We start from the raw sequence: 19,104 nt of genomic DNA, 5'->3' as shown, positions 1-19,104 counted from the left end.
GGATCTATTGAACGCATGGCAATATGGTGGCGCATTCATTGCCGGAATATTTGACCAAATGGCAAATTGGTCATTGCATGTTGAATTTATGGCAGATTCCTTTTGCATGCAGCTGCCACATGTGGAAATGATGGAGCATTTATGACATAAAGGGGTGATTTTTGCATGGATGAATATTCAACGCATGTTGGGCGAATTTGAAGGAGGTGGTCCATTTAATGCGCAATGGATGCTATTTTGGTTACTTTTGAATTAATTGTATATGGCCATGATGGGTTATTAATTGGAGATTCCCACCTTGTTGCATCTTGAGTGGAGAATCTTTTAGGGAAAACCCTAATTAGGGTTTTGCGTGTAGCCAGGGCTTGAAGCCTATATAAGGGGTGACCCCCCTCATTTGTAAAAAGGGGGAGCTTGTATGAAATTGTTGCGATAAGTTTTTGAGAAAATAATAGTGAAACATTGTTCTTTGATGGTGTCCACTTGAGTTAATTTTTTCAAAACTTGCATGGTTTCACCTTCCTCACTTTAGAAGTAGTAAAGTGCTTTGATTTCAATGGAGAATGTAATGGTGTCTGATGAATTTCCATGGTTCATACTTTTTGTATCTTGCTGATTGCAAGTTGCAGTGTAAAGTTAGCCCGAGCCACTAAACTTGTGCTAAGTTTGGTTGTGGACAGTCGTTTGGATTGCGCCGTTTTGGGTATTCAAATGCACTTTCTCGATTTGAAAATCCTTCAATATCCTCAAAAGATTGCACCAGTTCTTGTGGAGTTGTAGTTGAACTTGGCGAAGCAGAGCTTGGTTTATTTGAAATTTGTCCACCAGAGCACTATTCATTGTTATCAATGCCCTTAGGAGTAGATTTAGATCCTTTTGAACCCTTTCCCTTTTCTTTCAGTTCATTTTAGTCCGTTCGAAGCAATAGCATCGCAGAATTGCCATATCCGATGATGGAGTTCCAGCCACAGCAAAGAAGTGAAAGAACGATGCACACGTAAGGCCCCTTGGATTACTAGCAATCACATCAGCCAACTGAGTCATGTCCACGCATTGAAGGAATCTTGGAGTCGATTGTTTGAACTTCTTGCAATCTTAGCATGCAATCGTACTTTGATCAAGAGAGAGTGAAGTGACTGTTAGGCAACTTTATTCTGTGTTAGACGCTGTCATAAAAAACACGTCAACATTTTGGTACATTGAATGATATTTGATGTAGTTCCACGTGTCACTTGCTCCTTCACTGTATGAGTTAGGTTCAATGCATCTAAACATGCTGACTTGGCATTGCTTGGTTGGTTGGTGATGATTGGGCCCCACCTTAGCTTTCACGTACCCCTAGCGATATCTCTTGATACTCAACATAACCCAATTTCTTGATTGATTGTTCATATTCCCAAATTGCATCATCTTGATGATCAAGTTTCTAACTTTGCTTAATTCTTCTGAAACTATCTTGTCTATTACTTGATCACACTTCACTTTCACATCTTCATGTTTAGTAATCCTTCTTGTGATGTTTTGCATTTCATTCTCAATTTTGGAATCTTGAAACGTGTCTTTGTGATGCAATTCTTGACTTCATGTTGTGGAATTCTTTGTGTCTACTATCATTGTGAAGTCTTCCTCATGTTCGAGCTAATTGTTATCTTTGCTTTGATCTTGTGCATCGTAACGTCCCCTTGAAAGATGGAACATGTCCTCAACGTCTTTATCTTTACTTTTGGAATTCGTGGTCTTGAAAGTCCTTGATTTCTTTGTTGTTGTAGAGTCCTTATGTTGACCTTGGATTTCCCTTGGAAATCCAAGTTCAATGTAAAATCTTTCCTTGTAGAGCAATGAGAATTCCAACCTTGATTCCTCTTGTCTCTTCCATGTTGCATTTTGCAATGTTGAGGCTGTGAAATCCTCCTTCTGACACATGTGCATCTTCTTTGAAGTTCTTGAGCTTGTTTTTCCTTAGTTGAGCAATCCTCCTTATTGTTGACTTCCTTCTCTTGATGAAGTGTGGATCTTGACTTCCTCATGGTTTTGTGCCTTTATTTTGTCGTTGAATCTTTCATCCGCATCCTTGAATGATCCTGTTGAGTCCTTCATCTTCCATGCCTTGAATGTGTGGATCTTGTCTTTGTATTGGTGAGTCTTGTTGGTGTTGGAAATAATCCACACCCAGACCGACGATGGACTGGTCCAAGAGGGGCCAGTAGCTCAGTGGTAGAGCACTCCAACAATGTTGGAAGGTCCTAGGTTCGAGTCCTAGCTGGTCCATGTCTCAACATGGTATCAGAGCCAAGTCTAGGCTAGGAGTCCCAAGCACATGAGAGGTGTGGCTTAAGGGGGGTGTTGGTGTCGGAAAGGATCGACGATGGACTGGTCCAAGAGGGGCTAGTAGCTCAGTGGTAGAGCACTCCAGCAGCGTATGGAAGGTCCTAGGTTCGAGTCCTAGCTGGTACATGTCTCAACAGGTACACCCGCCTAGGTTCTGCAGAGCCTAAAGTGAGGGAGTTAGCAACCTAATTGGTTCACTCCATAAGTTGGCCAAATCAATTGGAAGGTTCGAAGATAGGATTCAGCATAACCTTAGAACTTATCCAATTTGTTGATTTGAGATCCAACAGTTACCTTGATTTTTTACTTTGGTAAATTTTGAACTTTTCATGTTTAGTGAAAGAATAATTGTTGTATTGCTTATTAAGTCAGAAGTCAGTAATTGTTGGATGCGTTGGCACATGCCCTAAATTGCAAAAAAATTCTTTTGGATGTGTTATGAAAGATGTGTAAGAGCATACATTATGAGGCATACAAGCATGATTAAGAGGGAGGTTTCAAAGTGGATTGGGAATCTTGACCCACTAATGACATGCCTTAAGTCATCTTTCTAAAGGTGGTAAATGACAAATAGAGTGTGGGTGGTAGGGATTTATAACTTATTATTTCGGGATCTTGTTTGGACCCACGATATTGCCTTTCAGTGGTTATTTGTTCCCCCACGAGTCTAAATATTGAAGGCTTGAGATGGAGACATAGGAGAAGAGTGTTTTGTGGGGTTATGATGTCCACAGAGGCAATAACTTGATACTAAGGGAAATACATCTATCCAAAAAATGTTGAAAGATTTGAGTCAAGATCTATTTTACTTAGTGTTAGCCCAATTTTACACTAGTCAAAATTTGAACTTTTGAACTAAATTTATCACTTGACTAGTCAAATACTAATGTTTCTTAAGAAATTTCAATATTTCTTGTCATATGGTTTCGCTCAAAAAGACTTTATTGAGTCCAAGTTGATGGTCGTCATATGTTAACAGGTTGTGCATAATGCTTGATTGTCAATGCGATGAGATTCTCCAAATACTATTGGCACCAAAAGTGTAATCGGCTAGTTTGTGTGTTTTTAAAAGTTGTCAAAATAAGGAGAAGTTGGAGAAGTTGTTCACTTTAATCGCCATTCAAATATAATTGATAAGTTGGCCAAGTTTGCCAAGACATGGATGAATCTATTGAAAGTTCTAGCAATCAGTTATTTTGGTTGATTCATCAAAGTCATCATAGTGCTGAATATTGGCAAGTTGTGGTACTTTTACAAATCACCGATGGGATAAAAAAGAAGTAAAGGATATGCGAGGTGATATAAGATAGTTTACTTGGTTTACAAAGAAGTTGATACATATCACTATCAGTGAAGTTGGTTGGCTTCACTAAAATACCGACACATTGAAATATAGCCAGTCCATTTCAAAAGTTGGTTTTACTTCAAACTGTTGAATCACTCATATGTCGACAAGTTAATTCCTTCTCACAAGTCATCGATGAAGTGAAGACATGAAGGATAAGTGAGGTTATCGGAAAGTTGGCCAACTTTCACAAATCATTGACGAAGGGAGTTTCTTGTTTGTTTACGAAGACCAAAGATGAGGTAGTTATAATAACTACTTATAGATAACTACTTCATTGAAGCATTATGTGCAAATTCATGGTGAAGGTTTTACAAACTATCAAGCAAACTCATTTGACATATGAAAAGTTGGTTCCACAATCTTTGTTACCATTCTCCCGACTTGCGCAAATATGAACATTCATTGAAGCATAAAGGACATGTCACTTCCATTTAATTTTGTAGTTGCAAGGCACTAGTCGATATACATGCAAACTTGGCAAGCACGTTCAAAGCATATGAACAGTTTGATGGGCCATCTCAAAGAAATATGGGCGCATGGTGTAAAGTCAAATTCCACAACCGCTGCTGGCATTCTCCCTGTCTGTGCAAAATGAGAGCTCTCGAATGGGTTTTAGTCATGCATCCGAATATATTGCGTACACTTCAAAGAGAGGTTATCTCATGAAATGCAATGTTGCGGATTTTGCACTAAAACATATTTGTTGAAAACAGTTATAAGAATTTCAAAAAAAAAAAATGCGATTCACAGTTGTAAAGCCGAACTCTGCAACCTTAGCTAATATCCTCTCTACCCGAGAACTGAAAATGGGAGCTCTGGTGCAGGGCATGGACATCCATCAAAGTATCATGTGAAGTGTTTGACACAGTGCCTCAGACAAATGTCGTCTCAAGGAGCACAAGGACAGCAGCGAGTGCACAAAATATATTTGTCAAAAAGCTTTGGAAACTTTGAAGCAATGCAAAAAGTAGGTGTAAAACCGTATTATGCAGTCACGTTGTCATCTTCCTTGCCCGCGAGTTCGGTAATGTAACTCAGAGAAATATGGTCTAATGACAAGCAAATAGTGTAGGATATGCGCATCAAGGATTTGTGCAAAAGTCTTTAGAAAGTTTCAGGAAAACTGTGCCAATGGTCTCCCTGTCTACGCAGAATGGGTGTTCTTGAACATGTTATGATTATGCATGCAAAATGTACAAGCGACGAGAGGTGTGAAGACAAGATTTGCAATGTTAGCCGCCACCCTCTCTGCCAGTGCAAAAATGGAAGCTTCGAACGATACACAATGTGAGAGCACAAACAAGGCATGGTGAACTGTTTGACAAATGTCTCAAATCGATGTCATCTCATGACATGCGATGATTGCAAGGTATACAAAGATGAAACTTCGCAGCAAATGCAATTAGCGGGTGTAAAGTCACATTCCACAACCTCAGCCAGCAATGATTGCACGACATGCTCAAAAACGAGAAGTTGAAATGGCCTTAGGAACTTGCAAGCAAATGCAACGTGCGAACAAAGAATGGAGGCATTGACAAGTCTCATTAATTGCATGATCAAACACCTCAAGAAGATGTCGTTTCCAGGAATGAAATAAAACGATTGCAGATCGAGCACAAAATGGAGCTGTTGAAGAGGCTTTAGAAACTTCAAAGCAAATGCCAGGCCAATAAGGCCGATTCATACAACCTTCACTAAAGTCCTTTCCGTTTGTTCAAGATGTGAGATTTTGACAAAATGCTTCCAAGGGATTCAATCTCATGAATTTGATGAATGCATATAAGCTCTGTTAAAGATCAAAACATTCTTGAAGAGACCTTTCAAATATATGCAAATAAGTCAACCTTTAATGATAGAGGGTACAACAATTTTAATTGCAGTGGGTGAATATATTTATTTTGAAGCTATTTGGAAAAATGCTTTGGAAGGACACGCTCAACACATACAATTGGAAGTCTTCTCATATTATGCATACACAAAATGTGGAGACAATGTCAAATGGAAGAAAAGGTTGATCATCAATGTGATTATGGTGGATTTCTTCCAAGACCAAGTTCTTGATGATTACAAGCAGACACATTGCCACTTCGACATGGCCAATATCTCACTTCTCTCTTTGATGTTATGGGCCTCAAGTTATCTCTTTTTGTAAAAGTGATATACAACTACAAGTTATCACTGTGAAAGTTAGGTAAATCCTAACTTGTCTCCAAAAACGGTAGTTATCCCAAGTGATTAAATTAGATAGTTATTTTAAGTGATTCTCCTAGGGTAGTTATCCTAAGTAGTTGCGAGGTAGTTATTTCAAGTGATCACTTGGGTAGTTATTTTAAGGACTTATGCTAAGGGATTATGTTAGGTGGTTATCCTAAGTGTTTGCTTATGATAGTTATCGTAAGTGGTTATTGTAAGTGGTTACCAAAAGTAGTTATGAGTTGGTTATTAAGGTGGTTATTGCAGGATGCCTATAAATACAAGGCCAATTCATTTGTAGGGGAGATACTCGGACAGAGGGGAGACTATGGAGAAATTCTTAGAGAAGTAGTTTGATGAATTTTGTGTTTGGACTTTGTATAGAAGAGTTCTTGAGATTGTATAATTTCATGAAGATAATGAAGGATGTATTTAGCTCGTATGTGCTAGATGTGCTTCTTAAGTTATTATTACTAATCTTTCATATGTCAAATTGGTGATATCTTTTGTCTATGTGTAAATCATTTGTCATCTATTGGATTGCTTACAATTCATGCAATTGATGTAATGAAACACAATCAAGCTCTGGTATCTTGGTTTGGATGTGCTAGAGTTACCCATCTCTTCGTATGTTGAGATATTTGCGTGTCAAACTTATATTGTGCTTAAATCCCCCTTTGTAATTGTTATCTATTGTGAAATCTCAATTGGTATTCATATGTCTATTGTTGGGTTTTCTGTTCTTTAGTTCTATGTTTTCTCCTTTGTGTACTTTCAGGTTAAAAGTACACGAAAATCTCAAATACCCCCATCATACGAGGGAGCTGCCCCTGTCAAATGCAGAGGAAGATTGCAGATTGATTGCAATCTCTCCAACTGTTGGAATGGTTGTCACTTCTCTTCGGGCGAATAGGGTCAATTTTAAAGGAGAATTCACAGTGACAAATCTGTTTCAACACTTAGCTAAGAGTTATTTTATTTTATTTACTTTATCAACACAATTTTTTATTTTTTATTTACTTTTTTTATAATTTTATCTACACTTTTTACTTTTTTTAATTTGAAAAACTATTTTCAAATAATATACTTGCTCTTCTTTTGTTTCATTTTGTAATTCTTTTGTTTCATTTTTACTTTAAAAAGTGTAGTAAATATTATATACATATATTTACTTCTAAATAATTTCATATTAAAACAGATTTTAAATTTTTGATGCCTTTATATTTAAAAAATAAATATTTGCTCTAAATAGTTTTTCATTCACCTTTGTTACCTTGATTTTTTACTTCGGTAATTTTTGAACTTTTCATGTTTAGTGAAAGAATAATTGTTGTATTGCTTATTAAGTCAAAGTCAGTAATTGTTGGATGTGTTGGCACATGCCCTAAATTGCAAAAAATTCTTTTGGATGTGTTATGAAAGATGTGTAAGAGCATACATTATGAGGCATAAAAGCATGATTAAGAGGGAGGTTTCAAAGTGGATTGGGAATCTTGACCCACTAATGACATGCCTTAAGTCATCTTTCTAAAGGTTGTAAATGACAAATAGAGTGTGGGTGGTAGGGATTTATAACTTATTATTTTGGGATCTTGTTTGGACTCACAATAATGCCTTTCAGTGGTTATTTGATCCCCCATGAGTCTAAATATTGAAGGCTTGAGATGGAGACATAGGAGAAGAGTGTTTTGTGGGGTTATGATGTCCGCAGAGGCAATAACTTGATACTAAGGGAAATACATCTATCTAAAAAATGTTGAGAGATTTGAGTCAAGAGCTATTTTACTTAGCTAAGAGTTATTTTATTTTATTTACCTTATCAACACAATTTTATTTTTATTTACTTTTTTTATAATTTTATCTACACTTTAATTTATTTTTATTTGAAAAACTATTTTTAAATAACATACTTGCTCTTCTTTTGTATTTCGTTTTTTATTTTACTCTTGAAAAAGCCACCATTTATTATTTTGGTAATTCTTTGTCTTGTTTTTACATGAAAGAGTGCATTAATATGCATTTTAAAGTTTTGATAATTCTTTATCTTTAATAATATTTAGAGCCAATATTTATTTTTAAAATACAAAGATATCAATTTTTAAATTTTTTTTATAATTCTGTCTTTGTCTTGTTTTAAACTATAAAAAATTATAAGCTACAATTTTTTAAGAAATTAATGTCTTTTAATCAGTGAACCACATGGATGCATTTCCTCCCCCCCCAAAACCTTGTGTTTCTGGGACGAGGACATCTTCGAGACATGGGGAGGGGGACTGGGTGTCCCCTGTAGTCTCACCACCGCCATTAGGACGTCTAGAGATGTCGAGGATGTCCAGACGTCTCTAGGATGTCTCGGGGACTCCTAGGAGTCTTTTGGCCATCTCGTGGATGCTTAGGAGTCTCCCATAACCACCACTTAGAAATTCGAATGCTAAGCAAAAATGGTCGAAAATTTGTGAAAATGGCATCCTTGTCTTCAAGCCAATCTCATTCTCTTCATCAGATATATACATGAAATATAACATTTAAGTATAAGTACTTTAAGTTATATTTCATGTATATATTGGCAAGATGTTTGAGAGTGGTTTCAGATCTCGAGGAGTTATAATGTAGATTCTAGTTTTTGGAAGATTTAAAAAATTTCACAGTCATATTTCAGTAATCAGCAACTTCCTATCAGCATTCTCTCTCTCTCTCTCTCTCTCTCTCTCTATCTCACTCTCTTTATCTCCCTTGAACGCTAGGCCTATATATAACCTATCACTCTTCCTCTATCCCCTCTCTCTACCTACCTCTATCTCACTCTCTTCTCTCTCCCCCAAGATCTAGACCTATCTCTACATCTCTCTCTCCTACCCAGGTCCCTGCCAGGGGTGCTACCTTCAACCTCATTTTGGTGTTGCCCCCAAACCCCCCATCAAACTATAATTGTAAGCAAGTAATAAGCCAATGATGAATCATGATCATAAATCATATTTTCCATATAATAGAAATCTCCAATTTGACAATTTCATTTGTCAAATTTTATTTTGAAATTAGCATTCAAGAAATCTTAGTATTTAGTATTTTTGCAATTTTGCTATTTTACCAATTTCCCAAAGTTTCATTTGAAATATAATTCTTATACATCTTTTTATAACTAGTTTTTCAAGTACTATATGTATATCGGCATCGCCCCCTTGCCACCCCCTTGCCACCGTCCCCCTGCCGTTTCCAAACGGAGGGTCCTCGAAACCTGTCCCTGCGTCCCCCTGTCCCCAACGGCTGTGGAACATTGCTTAAATTTAAAATTCAAAATAATAAGAAAATGTTAACTTTTATTGTTTGAACTTGAATTTGTTGGGCGAAGTAAGTCGCTTTGAATTTTTTTTTTTAGTTGTAAGATTTAAACAATACTGATGCCACATACTATCTGTTATGTATATTTTGCCTGAAACTGAATACTAAAAAACTAATTATCTTTGGTTATGTATAATTTACCTGGAACTGAATACTTTAAAACTAATCACATAAGAACTTTTCTTTTTAAATAGAAAGAAACAACTTATAAAACAATGAACAACATGACAAATGTACTGAGGTGCATGGTTCTAAATTATGACAACATGGGGCATGCTGTAAGTAGAACTTTGTCACCTCAAAACTACACATTATATCATATTCTCAAATCTTTTATATTGTAAGAAGAATTTTTGGTTGACACTTAGACTTCGGCAGGTACATATTGCAGGTGTTGGGGATTGTCATTTGGCTGGTGTTGCTAGTTTGCCTGATCCATGCCCTCTGCCCTCAGCAGCAAAGAAAAAGGGACTGCGTGAAAAAGAGAAACTCTTTTATGCACCAATGTCAGATCTTGGTGATCTCCTGTACGATAAGGATGCTGTTTACATAAACATTAATGATCACATGGTTCAATTTTCCAAACAAGAGGATGATAATGAAGCAACCGAAGAAAAACAAGGTACTTTGCTATTTTCATCATGTTAACAAATAGGTCTTCGACATCCCGCAACTTTTCATTTTTTTGTCATTTTTCCTTTGATGTTTCTTTTTATTGAGGTGAATTTTTCTATGTATCTTCTATATTTATATTTAGGTCAGGAAATGGACTACAGATGACAGGGTAGAATAGTATAGGAGAGGATTAATTAATAATTAACACAAATATACTGTGTACCTACTTCTATTTTTTTAAGCCACGTCTTTTAGTATTTAATCATTATAGCTTTCAGAATATTGTGCTGATTCAAATAATCACCCCGGTTTCTTTAATATAACCCTTCTATCTTCCTATTCTGCTAACTTACATACTTGGATGGCCTTGGTTTGTCATTACATCCTGAGTTGCTGTTCAGTTTCCAAACCACAAAATTTGGTAGATGTGTTGCTGCAATCTAATGGAAAAATTGTTTTCTGTTTATTTAGGAAATGCTCCTGATGTGGGTGAAGTCCTTGTAAAAACACTTCAGAATACAAAGTATTCTATCAATGAAAAGCTGGAGCAGAGCTTTATACAACTTTTTCGAGGAAATCCAAGAAAAGGTGCTAATCATACAGATGAGGGAGAACAGTGCAGCAGTGAAGAAGAGAATAGTGATAAAGAAATAGAAAATGGTAATCGAAGTGCTGGTCATGGCAAACATAGAGAAAACAATCAGGGCTTATTTATTTGTATTATTTTAGCGGATACTGTTGATTCTGGTTCGTGTTCTGATAGTTTTTCAGATGATGATGATACAGGGAGAAGCAATGAACTTAACCATTCCCCAGACAAAGAATTGTCAAATGGAAATGATAGACATGCCATTATCAGCGCCAATCTTCCAGAAGAGAAGGTCACAGACATGTCTGATAGTGAGGGGGAGCCGCATCTAAAATGTAATATGAGAGAGGTATCAGAATTTCAAAATGGAAGAATGAGGAGAAAAGCGATCTTTCTTGAAGATGAGAAGGAGAGCAATCCAAAGGTATGCTTATTATTGTTTTTGGTGATTTGAGCCTTTCTTGTCATCTAATTAGATGTTAGTGTAGGCCTCTGATGCCATTATCTGTTAGTATAGTCTTTATCATCTGTCTTCTTTCTTTGTCAACGAGACTTCAATTTTTTGGGCTTTGGCTGCTTTATCAGGTGCCTTTTTCTTGTCATATTTATGAACTTTCTCCCATTCTGTGGGAACTATAAACCCTTTCTTTCATGGAATAATTATCTTAGGAGTTTCCCTTCTTGAAATCAAGCATATATGTCAGAGAATGCTTATAAATTTGTTTACTAATTTGACCCTCTTGCCTTGTAATTAGTATTTGTTTAACGGCTATGCATAGAGATCATCTTAAGATGACTAAAGATACATAGTTCAAATCAGGGAAAATGTTTTAGTTTAATGACTAGGCATAGAGGTCATCTTAAGATAACTAAAAATACGCAGGTCAAATCACACAAGAGTTAATTTCAAATCATCAATGATGTATAATTAAAGACATTACATGATGTGAATTTAGGAAACTAAGGTCCTATACAATAAAAGTACAGAGGTGGTCATCTTAAGATAACTAAAAATATGCAGGTCAAATCCCACAAGAGTTAATTTCAAATCATCAATGATGTATAATTAAAGACATTACACGATGTGAATTTAGGAAACTAAGGTACTATATAATAAAAGTACAGAGGTTCCACACAACTAGACCGTATTTGTTAAATGGTTGCTGTTAATAAAAACACTGCACAAAAGAATTTAGGTCACTAAGGTCTCATTTATTAAGTACATGGCGACTGCATCACTAGATCATTTTTATTATATGACTCTCTTACTAAAACGCATTTAATTAATGTATACAGTATAACATAACACGAATATGTAAAATCCCCTTTTAATCTTTTTATTTGAATTAGACAACACATTTCTAAATTTTCAAATTTATAATTATAGTAGAGGGTTTATTGAATGTCTACCTCTAGGTCCTCTACTTAGTACTTACATTAAAACAACTTATTACTTCATATGTACTCATAATGCTTTTTTCTAAGTTATGTTCTAGCAATGAGAACAAAATATTTGGCTCACTTTAGTTTTACTTTAATTTTACTGTGTCAAAATTGTGCTTGAGTCATGGCTCTCTTATGCATTTTGGCTGTATGCCCATCATAGATTCATATATAATCAACCTGAGAAGTCATTGTACAAGCCTCATTTGGTCAATTTTGTATTAGTGTTCTCCCTCATCATCCTCCATGTGCCTACCATGTTTTGGAAGTTGCGAAGGTCCCAACAATTCTAAATGTGGAGGTCTTTTTGTTCAAATTCCAATGATTACGCTAAATGCTGGAGTTTCGGAGTTTTCCATCTTGTCATACCTTTCCCTCGACCCTCACTTTTTCCCTTGTCTTTGTTGGAGCTCCAAACTTCCTCTTACCAGCATACTTTTTCCCCAACGCTTGCATTTTGGCACTTTGCACTAATTTATCTTTTGGAGTTGTAGTATCATTCATTCTTTATGGCACGAGTTCCTTGGTATTTCCAACTTTTGACATTTCTCTTTATATACATTTTGGGAGTTGGAGGCATGAGAATACCTTTAACATGCTACTTTTGGCATGGGTTATGAAGCATCTTTGACTTTCGATCCTCAACATTCTACACTATGCTACCTTATTGGGTTTAGGAGTTCAGACATATCCTTATTTGCATGCCTTGTGTGATCGATTCCTCAGTATCCTTGATCCTCAACTCTCAATATTTTCTTCATGTGTCCTTTTGGAATTAGTGATATGGAAATACCTTTATTAGCTCACTTTAGGCATTAGGTAGGATGTACTGATGATCCCTGACAAGTGGTATGTGTAATGAGGCATCCCTGACCCTTGAACCTCGAAACCTTGAAACTCTTGCATTTTGCACTGTTTACCCCACACCTACCTCTTTGCATGACTTAGGTTGCCATTAATGACCAAATTTGTTGCCGCAACCACTCCAAGAAGGTTTTGTACTAAAAAATAGTCGTTCATCTTAAGGGTGCAGATTCACATGTACTTTCAGCGATGAAGGATGGAAACAACCTATGTAGTAATTAATATTGTGGTCGAGTTTCGGCTCTTGATAGTCTTTGTTCCTATTCTAGATTGCTCATTTAATGAAGTTTGCACTATCAAATGAAGTTCTTCATCGATTCTTGAAGTGACAGGGCAACCAACAAAGCACTACATATGCTAGTTCATTTTCCAGAAAGGCTAGTCATTTCTCTCTTCAAGGAGAGTCCACCATTTCTCTTTTCCATGTGACTGCAAGTGTGGAGGAGCTTCTAGGTTTTCAAATCTTGCAAATCTAGTTGCCGTTAGAGCAACATCATTTGGAAATCACAAAGAGGTTAATACCATGAATGATTCTTGCATTTGAATGTCCCCACAGTTCTCTTTGTGGATCTTTTAGGAAATAATAGCTTAGGGTTTCCTCTTGCCACTTCACTGTTATGAATGTAATGACTATTTGATTAATGGGACAATGTGCTAAAGCATTGCAAGGTTTGTAATAGTCATATCTTCATTGCATAAGAATTTCTGCAGTTTGAGATGGATAACTAAGAATATTCAGTTGCTTGTTATCATTATTTGTGAAGTATGTAGTTGCACAACTCATAGTCCTTTTGATTTGTGTGTGTTGTTTTTCATGGTTTACTATAACTCCGTAACCCAAAAAAAGGCACTGGTCTTGGAAGTAATGATCCACCAATATTAAAAAAATAAACATTATTCACTAGTAGATTAGGAGTAGGACATTAGTTTTTATGCACCTCATGGCCCAGTTAGCGATCCATAACTGTTCTCACCTTTAGAAAATCGTGTTGTTCATTTCCACATCCTGCAGTTGTGTTGATGTGCTTAATAGCTTAATAAGAATTCTTATACACAGTAGGTTAGTCTATTGTCTAGTGACAACTTTTGGAACCAAGCATACACTGGGTGCTATTGCAAGCTCATCTATTTGTCAATATTCAGTTTGAACAATTCTGTTAAAGATACCTCTAGGGAAGCCCCCCTTGATCTAGTTGAGCCTGAAGTGAAGGAGAGTTTACCCACTCTCAATAATTGCTCCATTATTGCTCTGCCTGATCATAAATTAGAGGTTTGTTACTCTGGGTTTGACACCCCTGGTGCTTCAGAGAAGCTTACCTTAAGGAATTTAGTAACCTACAACTTTGAGCATCAACAAATTCTTGCACCAAAATATTGTAACTTGTTTTTGATGAATATCTAGAGTTCTAAAAATCTTTTTAACCAAAGTGCTCCATTATCTGCAGCATATGACAGAAAGACAGAGACACAATTTCTATACCCACACTGAAGCAAACAAATCATATAAGAATTTTTAAGCTGGCAGTGTTTGGAGTTAAACAAACAAAAAAATCCCAACAGATTTCAACCTTGATTCTTCCTTTTCAATCATATCTTAGATTAGTTCATTTGGCTTCAGGGTAAGAATCATGTGCTCACCTTGCAAGCTGTCATTTTGCAGTGAAGCTTCAATGGGCCCTCTATCCCATAAAACAAATCCCACACCTTCAGAAACAACTGGCTTGTCTCCTGCAACCATGACTTACCTGAATGATTTACCCTTTTCAACATCTTTTGTAGTGCATTCCTCCATATTCAATGTCATGAGCCAAACATCATATGGAACCGTTACTGAGCAACAACTGCCAATAGGGCCTCAGATTCTTGACCATTAACAACATCCAAAACTAAAAACTTTGGTTCTCTCAGAAATTTCAATACAAAAGGTGACAAAATACAAAATAAAGCTAGGGAAAGACATTACAAGGTAAAAAATCAAACAACGCAAAATTAGCAAGGAAATGCAAAACCTATAACACAAAATACAAAAACTGAACAAGAAGACAACTGTCAGCCGGCATAGAGGGAAGTGGCAACAATGGAGGGTGAATCTACACCAACTCCTTTGCACTCCGCTCACCAATCTTTTCAAAATATATAGTTTTGGTTGAACACTAGTCTATTCTTGGTTTCCTTTAAAAAGGCTTTAGTTGAAATGCTATTAAGCAAATATACCATATACACTTCTTCAGTCCTAAATTTGTTTGCTAAACATTTTCCTTGAAACATGCATCTGATCATTTCACTTACAGCTGCATTTCTTTTCATTGACTTTTTTCTGCTTTGGAATATAGGCAGCTATTAGCTGTTTTCAAATCCTATGGTCTTTGAAAAATTAAATAATCTCTTTTCAGTAAATTTCATCGTCATTCTTGTCCTTAATGCATTGACATTCTGATCAGATTGCATTTTGATCCAACTTTGAAATTTCTGAAAGTAATCATATGCCCATGACTTATTTTGAGAAAAATCATGAAATTATCTTTGAGCTTTAGTCCACAAAATATAAGAAAATATCTTGCATGTGCAATGTCATTGACCTTCACAAGCACACAAATCCCTCTAAACGAAAGAAAGAAATAAATAGCTTATATTGATATACATGAATGACTAGAGTAGGTATGTGGGGCTTGAAGTCAAAACTACAAATTATACTAGCATACTACTAAAGTTAAAAGAATATTTAATGAATTAAAAACATAACCACACACACATACATGCACGCTTGCAGTCTCTCGCACAAAAAAATGAATCCAAAAATGTTATAAATTTGATACTTTATTTGGTTACGAGCTTGATACACTAAAGATATGGCGCTACTATTTCAGCTATTCCTAAAACTATTATACCATAAGTTGTTATTAGCATTTTGTATATGTTGTGCTTCTTGAAAAGATTTATTTTACAAGAAAAAGGAGACTTTGACATGTACACTATTCAAATATGTTACCTATTGTTTACAGGATTCTTCTGGGAGTGACAGTGAAGATGGCTCACAAAGTGAGAAGAATATTTCTCCAAGTGACGAATACAACAGTGAAGATGAAGAACAGGAGAACTGCATTGCAACTAGAATAAGCAGAATGCCTGATTCTGAAAGAGGGCAGGGTGGAGCATCAGATAGATGTGAAGGATTATCAGAAGATGAAGATATAGATGGTACTTGTTACTACCGTGATTAAACTTTGAGTTTTAAAAATAAATAATCAATAGGATTTGAGGAAATTTATATGATGTAATATCTATTTAAAGTTAAAACACTGATAATGCACCAGTCAAGGATAGCCTCACATAGTATCCTTTGCTTCTAAATTGCAGGGCTTGTCCAATGTTTAAATTTTAGACCTATTTTGTTTCATGGATCTTAATCATACTGTATAAATATCACTGTAATGAAGTTATACGTCATCATTAAATTTACACATCATATTTTGAAATGTCTAAATATTGTTTGCTTGCTTTGCATGCCTGGTTCACTCTTTTCAAGATACAAGTTTGATGGGTGATGCTTCAAAATGGAAAGAAAATTTGATTTCTCAATCATTTTTGAAGAAGAAAATAAATCTGATGGACCTTGTGTATGGTCAATCTGCATCAATTCCCACTCCAAAGTCCTTTCAAGGACTTACAGAAGATAGTGACAGTGATGGTAGTGATGAGGAGGAAGTGTTCAAGCTAAAACGGAATTCTGAAAAGGTAATTGGTAATCTATTGTCTTTGGTGATAGTTTTGCCAATGATTTAACTATTTCGTCTGAAACATATGAAATGTAGCTTAAAATAATTGACTGCATATAAATTAATTACCTTTTTGAAAATGCTAACGAGCCATTATGTATGGGATTCATATTGTTCTTGGCCACTGAACTATCACCTTTAAATGTTGAAGTTCCTTGTAAAACATGTATCACCAAATATAGTGCCATATTTTGAATCTCTGTTGCTTCAATTTTGACCTCTAGATGGAGATGTTTCTCATCAGAAAGTAAGTCCCATGTTGTAATCATGTTTTGGGTCTTGGAGACTTGAATTTCAGGAAAATGTATACAATAATTAGGAAATGGAGATTTAGGTGGCCTCAGCAAATGATATCAGCACATTGAATCTAACTGATGATATGGTATATGTTTTATGATGCTTCCTTGTGTATTGGAACCTCTCCACATTCTTTCTTTTCCTCCAAACAGGTCACGTTTACTATGGAGTAAGCTAATTGTGCAATGGAAAATCATTTGCAATTTTTTGCATGTTTTCTGTTTTGTAAGCAATTACATTTACACCAAAGACTTAATATTTTTCTGCTTGTACTTTGACAGAAAAAACATGATATGCATCTCAATGTTGAAGATCCAAATGCTGATGACTGCACTAAGTCACAGGTAGACGATTCACAGCTAAGTGATTGGTTAAATCAGGATGTCATTGAAAGCATTCGCGACCGCTTTGTTACTGGTGACTGGTCAAAGGCTGCTCGCCGAGGTGAAGAAATGGGTGGGAGTGATGAGGATGATGATTCTGCCTTTGGAGATTTTGAAGATCTGGAGACAGGAGAGAAGTACGGAGGAGATGATGCTAATGATAATTTGGAGGACAGTAAAAAATTGAAGTCTGCAGAAGAACAACGAAGACTGAAAAAGCTTGCACTTCGTGCCAAATTTGATTCTCAATATCCTTTTTGTTTTCCGTAGTCATACAATGGCTATATTCTTAAAGATTTTTAGTTTCCATAGTTCATAATATTGAGAAACAAAGTTTTTGGAAAGCAGTGTGTATCTAATCTCCATCAAGATCCATCCTCAGGATGATGCAGGATTACAAGTCTAGAGTTCCCCTTGTATAGGTGACTACAAGAGTTGGGAAAATCCATTTCTAAAGAGTTAACGGTGATTAGGGACACATCCAGCTTGGGCACAATAAATATGAGTGGAAAAAGCTAAATGACCACCTAATTCAAGAAAGTTCGGAGACAAATACACTGAATGTGAGCATTAGTTTTAAATATTAAACCCAAAAGATTATTAATTAAGCATAAAGTTAATTTTTTTAAATGATTAATCAATACATTGGCAATTATTGGTCATACACTTTATGTATAGCTAGCCTTAAGGAATACCCTAATCCAGCAACATCATCCTCATTCAAGTTTATGGGTTTCTTAGTAATTTCAGTAGCTTCTCTGAGACAGTTCTCCCTAACTAGTACGTTTGCCTGTAGTCTTTATTTCTTTGCAAATTCTCAACCTGAACTCTTCCATTTCAAACTTAAATAGGAGCCCTTTGCTTTGCTGCTTTGTAGAATAATGCAAAAGGTTCCACCCCTATCTGATCTGGACAATTCTCCCTAAAGTTGCCTGTATTCTTTATTTCTTTGCGAATTCTCAACCTGAACTCTTCCATTTCAAACTTAATAGGAACTCTTTGCTTTGCTGCTTTGTAGAATAATGCAAAAGGTTCCATCCCCATCTGATCTGCCCTCAATATCACTAGTGTGTATAATAAGTTCCACAATGGTTGAAATGTTCCTTAAATGGTTGCAAGACAATTACACCTCTTTTATGTGTCCGTTAATGTGTAATCCTTGGTTGTTCTGTTTGATTATATCAAAGGTAATTTGCTCTTTCTGTTATTCTTTCATGTTATCTATTTTCTTCAGTCTAAAGATTTTTTCTTTTCTGAACAATTTTTCTTCAGTCTAAACACTTTTAGTTTTCATTGTAAGGGGGGACTCTTATATTCTTATTCCTATTTCCCTGGTAAGTATCCCAGATATATTCTGACCTTTATGCTGCACGTAAGTTTAATAATAACATTTCTTTGTCTAGTCAAGTATACTCGTTAGACTACTAGCATGACAGTAGTCCTTTGTACTTGCAGCATAGGTTTGATCTTGCGATAATGATGGAAGGTTTAAAAAAGTGAAGTCTAATTCCATTTTGAATAAAACAACATCCATTTTATACTTATGCAAATACTAAAGGCGGCATTTATTTTTGGTATTGACCTTAAAAATTACCTTACATATTTCTTTTTTGATTGACTACTTGCTTATTCAAATCATGCAGCTGCTTCATGCTGCCTTTATTACATGGTGTTTTTTAGTTCAATTATTATCCAAGCTAGACTTTTCTTTTCTGGATTTATCCTTGACTACTGCCTTACATATGATGGATCTGAGCCTTTGGACAAAGAAGAGGAGGATGTGAAAAAGACCAAATATCACACAAGTCAAGCTGGACAAAGTGACTTCTTAGATAAGGTGAATGGCATCTAATTTCTTTAGGACTGCCTATAGATGACCAGATGTCTTTGCAGAAATTATTTGGTTGCAGTGCTATCTTTTTATATTAC

At 35.8% G+C, this 19,104-nt stretch overlaps 1 protein-coding gene and 1 non-coding gene across 3 annotated transcripts in view; both read left to right on the top strand.

Moving 5' to 3' along the window:
* Nucleotides 1-19,104, top strand: part of LOC131855931 (uncharacterized) — an 82,551-nt gene that overhangs the window by 61,207 nt on the left and 2,240 nt on the right. Inside the window, exons 8-14 of one of the 2 annotated variants that reach the window (XM_059210875.1) lie at nucleotides 9,587-9,830; nucleotides 10,295-10,483; nucleotides 10,595-10,836; nucleotides 15,722-15,917; nucleotides 16,246-16,454; nucleotides 17,074-17,427; nucleotides 18,920-19,012. In XM_059210875.1, the coding sequence (XP_059066858.1) occupies nucleotides 9,587-9,830; nucleotides 10,295-10,483; nucleotides 10,595-10,836; nucleotides 15,722-15,917; nucleotides 16,246-16,454; nucleotides 17,074-17,427; nucleotides 18,920-19,012 (1,527 nt within the window). The remainder of the gene's footprint in view (nucleotides 1-9,586; nucleotides 9,831-10,294; nucleotides 10,484-10,594; nucleotides 10,837-15,721; nucleotides 15,918-16,245; nucleotides 16,455-17,073; nucleotides 17,428-18,919; nucleotides 19,013-19,104) is intronic. The other variant, XM_059210876.1, reaches the window with a different exon arrangement.
* On the top strand, nucleotides 2,198-2,268 carry TRNAI-AAU (transfer RNA isoleucine (anticodon AAU)). Its single transcript has one exon. It is a non-coding gene; the product is annotated as a tRNA-Ile (tRNA).

Source organism: Cryptomeria japonica, chromosome 9 (assembly GCF_030272615.1).
Source record: "Cryptomeria japonica chromosome 9, Sugi_1.0, whole genome shotgun sequence".
In the NCBI taxonomy this organism is placed as follows: Eukaryota; Viridiplantae; Streptophyta; class Pinopsida; order Cupressales; family Cupressaceae; genus Cryptomeria; species Cryptomeria japonica.
The sequence above is the reverse complement of the archived record's forward strand: the minus strand, read 5'-3'. Positions and strand labels throughout refer to the sequence as shown.